Source organism: Cajanus cajan, chromosome 4 (genome assembly GCF_000230855.2).
Source record: "Cajanus cajan strain Asha chromosome 4, NIPB_CcT2T_4, whole genome shotgun sequence".
Classification (NCBI taxonomy): Eukaryota; Viridiplantae; Streptophyta; class Magnoliopsida; order Fabales; family Fabaceae; genus Cajanus; species Cajanus cajan.
The window spans coordinates 76,085,634-76,091,147 of NC_138520.1; the positions used below are offsets into that span (position 1 = coordinate 76,085,634).

A 5,514-nucleotide genomic window follows, 5' to 3' on the forward strand; every position below is an offset into this window, starting at 1 on the left:
TTAGTACTGATTATGGTGAGCTGAACGAGTTTTCCTTTATGCAAGGTACTATTGGATTTTTTTGTTGTCAAATTTTCATTCTGTGTTTTCTAAGATTGGATAAAGAAAATTGAAGACAATAATAGGCAATAGCTCTTTTATACGGTTGTGTTCTATAGTTCTATATCAATTTGTTGTAGTCTTGTAGAGTTATGGAGTCGACTTTAGACACAAGTGAAAGAGAAAGAATAATAGACTCAAAACAAGAATTCCTTTACTGCTTTCAAATTTATACGAATTCAAGAAAATTACAAAGACAGCTTGATCGAATCAAAATGCTAAAAGCGAGAATTAGTACAAAAATATGCAGACTCAAAAAGGTAAAAACCCTTGGTTTGAGCTCACCAAATTTTTTATGAATGGCTCACTTTCTAAGCTACCCCAACTATTGGTAGAATCTATCATCCCAGGGAATAATGGTGGTAGAAATTAAGGTATAAGGACCGTTGGTGTTTGCGATATCTTGTTGTTCTTGTAACGACAAAGCACGCTCAAGTTCCACCTCTACTTCACCCATTGTTGGTCTCTCATCAGCTTCATATTCCAAGCATCTTACCATGATATCTATAAAGACTTGCCAACTCTCCGGTGCAATCTTTCCTCTGATATTTGGATCAATATGCTCCTCAAAAGGCTTCTCCAGAAAATCTTCTCTGGCTACTGGGTGGAAAAGTCTTGTTCCGCTCACAACTTCTAGTAGAACTATACCAAATGAATAAACATCACATTTATCTGTGACGATACCTTTCCTGATATGCTCCGGAGCTATGTAGGCAAGAGTACCTATAAGAGTAAGTATTTGGTTAGTTTAAGTGACAAAAATGAAAATTCATTGTAGTAAGTAGGCTCATGAAGAAATCAATTATTACCAGCAACCTTTACTTCTATTGGTTTAGGCTTTGACATAAAATGTGCCCCCTTTACGCTAAGGTCAAAATCCTTGAGTTTTGGGTGCATGTTGTGATCCAAAAGAATGTTGCTAAGATTGATATGACGGTGAATGATGGTGCGCTTTAATCCGGCGTGAAGGTAGTGTAGTCCACGCGCTGCTCCAATGCAGATCTCTACCCTTTTCTTCCATGACAGTTCCCCACCTTGTAGCCGTTCATGTAGAGATCCATTGGACATGTATTCATAAACAACAATATGTTCATATTCATCGTCGCAGAATCCTATAAGAGAGATGATATTAGGGTGACGAAGCTGGCAGAGCAACTCTATTCCATTTTTGAACCATTCTTCCGATCTACTAGTGCTGTTCACATTAAATCGCTTCACTGCGACTTCATAATGAGAAGCATCATTATGTCGGAAATAACCTTTGTATAATTTAGCAAATGCGTCTCTTACAATTAGTCTGTTTTGGTGAAAGTTGTTGGTTGCTTTCTTAAGATCAGACAGAGAAAATGGATGGCACAGCTCTTGGATTACTGTTGGATACCCTCTGCCACTACCACTTGAATTTCCCTCGCCAAAACAACATTTCACAAACATTATTATTGAGACTTACTAGTACTACTTCCCTGTCACTTACCAAAAACATTCACCTCTAGAGTGGATGTGGATCCTCTATAGACTACAGCAATCTCCAATTCTTCTTTCTCACTCCATCTTTTACTCATACATTCTTTATTTCTAATTTTCTACCTTTATGCTTTTGCTTTTTTGCTGGAAAGGTGCCTCCTTTCACTATCCAATTTCTCATAATAATAACCTTATCTCCGACACAATGATGCTTCTCTTTTCATTTTTCTCATAAAAATGGATAGTGATCGATACGTACGCACATGTAAGTTGTAAAATAATTGAATTTTCTTATATGTTAGAGTTCACAAGCTACTGTTAGTCACAACACTGGTTTGATTGTAATGGTTATATTGACGCCAACTCATTGCAATCAATTAAATAATATATACTGTTTCTGTTATAATTATATGTTTGTGTTGGCTAGTCCAATCGGTTTGATCTATAATTCAGTTGGCCCGAGCTGAGTCAGATAACACTAAATATAACTATTAGCAAGAATTATTTTTCATAGTTAGATTTAGAGCATTAAAATCTAACCAAACAGACATTGTAAAGGGGATTTTTAATGCCCTTTAAAATGAAACCCTAAAAATCTTTTTAAAAAAAATAGAACGAAGGTACAGTACAAAAATTATATTATTGGCTCAAAGATGTCTCGTGATTTTGAATAATTTTGTCTCATTATAAAACAGTTGAAAAAAAATCACAAATGCAATTGGGAAAGAAGTATAAATTGCATAGTTACTTATAATCTTATCATATTCAATAGGAAATCAACTTTTTCACAAAGATTATATCCATTGAAACTACATTAATGGGCAGGGAGAAGTCATTATCTCATCTGATATATAAAGTAATTTTTCTAGCCATACTACAAATATTGACCTAACTAATCCTTAACTGCTGAATATCAAGAAAGTTGAATATCAGCCTCCTTAGTCCTCACCAATTGTTCCTTCATAATCAAATTAATTTGTCTATCACATGTTTACATAGAGAACAATTAAAAGACAACCAGAGATATTAAGGTCATGGATAGGATAAACTATAGCGAGGCACGGATCTACGTTATGTGTAGTGGGGCACGTGCCCCCAATACACATATTTTTTTTAAAAAAATAATATATTTTAAAAAATAAAATTATATTTTAATAAAAATATATATATTTAAATTATCATATATGTAAAATATAAATTTAAAGAAAATATTTATTTATTTGATGTTTGTCAAATTTTTAAAAGAAATTAATTTTTTATATAATAAAAAAATATTCCTTAATAATAAATTAATTTTTTTTAAAATTTAAATTATAATATATATATATATATATATATATATATATATATTAATACTCACATATATAATGTAATATGTTAAAAAAAATTAATTTTTGATAAAATAACATTTGTAACATGCATGTTTATCTTTTGTACTTTTTATTTATTATATACGTTGATTAAAAAAATAAAAATAGTAAGATTATATATGTTGATTAAAAAAAATTAAAATAGGAAAGATTGAAAGATTTATGTTATATTTAGAATTTTTGTTATAAAATATATTTTAAAATAAATTATTATCTAAAAATATATATTAGATTTCAAAAACATGTTTATATCATAAATAAATTAAACTTGATTTTTATAAAATTTAACATATTTATTTTTATATTTTTATTAGTGTTAAATTATTTTAAAGTAGGTTTTTAGAATTGTAATTCTAACAAAATATTTTAAAAAATATTTATGACATATAAATTATAATATAATCTAGTCGGACCTAATTTATTTTCATACTTAATTATAATCATAGATATAAAACCTTATAAAAAATAATTATGATATATTTATACTTTTAAAAGTTATATATAAAATTTTTAATACTATAAATATATAAATAAATATTGTCTCTCATATTTAAAATTTTTAGATTCGTCACTCTATAGTGGATTGGTTAAGCAAAGAACCAGAAATATAATATATATGAACTATATGTTAAATAATATAAACAGAAGTATTAACAGAATCATTAAGAACCAAAGATAGGTGTGTCCACACAACTTGTAGTAGAACCACACTAAATGTGTAAACATCACGGTACCGTCCATGAAATGCTCCGTAGCTATGTAGTCATGAGTGCCTACATATTAGTGAAAGTATTAGCCTAGTTTAACTCACAAAAATGAAAATTCATTGTAATAAGTTCATAAATAAAATATTACCTTTAATATAAACTATTTTATGTATTATAAATTGATCAAATATTTATTATATATAATTAAAATTTAGGTTAAAATATGTTTTTAATCCCTCAAATTTAGGGTAAATTTATTTTTGATCCTTCAAAATTAAAATTATTGTTTTTAGTTCCTGTAATTTCAAAAAATCTTATTTTAGTCTTTATATTCAAATTTTGTTAAAAAATTTATCAAATATTATTGCATAAAATTTATTTATTGGTATCCCTGTAAGTGAAAACATCACATTAAATCCAATTGATATTATTACATAACTGTCTTAATTTGTCAATTTCAAATATGTTATTAATGATCTGAGGAACTAAAATAAAATTTTTAAAAATTTTAGGGACTAAAAATAATTGTTTTAAATTTAAGGGACCAACAATAAATTTATCTTAAATTTGAGGGATTAAAAACATATTTAAGCCTAAAATTTATAATAAATTATGTAAACAAATAAATATTATTTTTGAATATATAAATTATATTTAAAATTTGAATAAATAAATATTTTTAAACATATAAGTTATATTTTAAATTTATGATAAATAATTTATATTGTAGCATAAAATTATTTTTTATCTATTGATAATTTATTTTGAAAATATTAAATTTTAATTCATAAATAATGATGATAAATAAAAATAAAATAAGATATATCGTTAAGCAAATCTATAAAAATATTCATGTAAAAGAAAAACTTAAAAACACTTTCGCGCAAGATAGTCATTCATATTTAATATATATAAGAGTTTATAATATAATTTGTAGATGTTAAAAAAATTATAAAATTTCATTAAATATTAAAATTAAATGATTGTAAAATAATTATTGAATTTATAGGTAAAATTTTAAAAATTATATTAATAATACAAAATACTTTATATTAATATTTATTAGAAATATTAGAAAAAATAGAAAATGAAATATTATGTTAAATTACAAATAAATAATCTTAAAATTTTTCTGAAATTATACATGGAAAATTTATAATTTTCAAATTTATATAAATTATACAAATTATTTGTAAATTGAATGTTTGTCAAAAATTTAGTTTTTTTACATTCAATTCCAACAAAGAAAAAGATTAGCTAATCATGGTAGTGAGAGCAATCTCCATGTATAATGAAAGCATAGAAAGAAAAGATTAAACTCAAGATCTGTATCTCCAGATAGTCTTGAAGCTTTCCTCCTTCTTCAAAGTGTTGTTCTCTCTTTGTTTTTGTTCTCCTCTTTCTTTTTCTCTCTCTAATTCTTTATATATGTCCAAGAAAATAAAATAAAGTGTGTTGTAAGTGAGCAATCCACTCAACCCTTTCTAAATGCTTGAGCGAGTTTTAGAATTCTTCATGGTGAAGAAAGCTCAGTTCACTAAGCTCTTTGTAGTCTGTTGAGCCCTTATTAAAATGAATTTTTCTCACTCTTTTGGGCAAATCTTCTTAACCATTTCTAAATGGTTGAGCAGATTTACTCTACAACAAATTCTTGCTCTGTCTTTGATCCACTGAGTGCATACGAATTGGTCGACCAATTTTGTATGTTTTGGAGGCCTTGGGACATGATCAAATCTGCATGAAAAATAAAGGTTTATTAGTCCAAAATTTATCAACTCTCTTCAAACTAACTTATTTACACATCCTTTTGAGTTTTACTATATTTTAGGGGGTTGAAATTAGGTTTTCTTTTAAAACTAGTTAAATAAGTGTCT

General features: G+C 26.8%; 1 protein-coding gene across 1 annotated transcript; it reads right to left on the minus strand.

Moving 5' to 3' along the window:
• Positions 1 to 236: 236 nt before the first annotated feature.
• LOC109813264 (receptor-like protein kinase ANXUR2) lies at positions 237 to 1,812 on the minus strand. Its single transcript, XM_083073099.1, has 2 exons — positions 909 to 1,812; positions 237 to 822 (listed from the first exon to the last, which is right to left on the minus strand). The coding sequence occupies exons 1-2, from the start codon at positions 1,531 to 1,533 to the stop codon at positions 425 to 427; spliced, it is 1,023 nt and encodes a 340-aa protein (XP_082929225.1). The 5' UTR covers positions 1,534 to 1,812; the 3' UTR covers positions 237 to 424.
• Positions 1,813 to 5,514: the final 3,702 nt, after the last annotated feature.

Excerpts from the sequence above, each read along its gene's own strand:
- LOC109813264 (XM_083073099.1), bottom strand. The coding sequence starts at position 1,533 with ATGTTTGTGAAATGTTGTTTTGGCGAGGGAAATTCAAGTGGTAGTGGC. Across the intron at positions 823-908 it reads AATAGAAGTAAAGGTTGCTG|GTACTCTTGCCTACATAGCT; the intron begins GTAATAATTGAT and ends TTACTCTTATAG.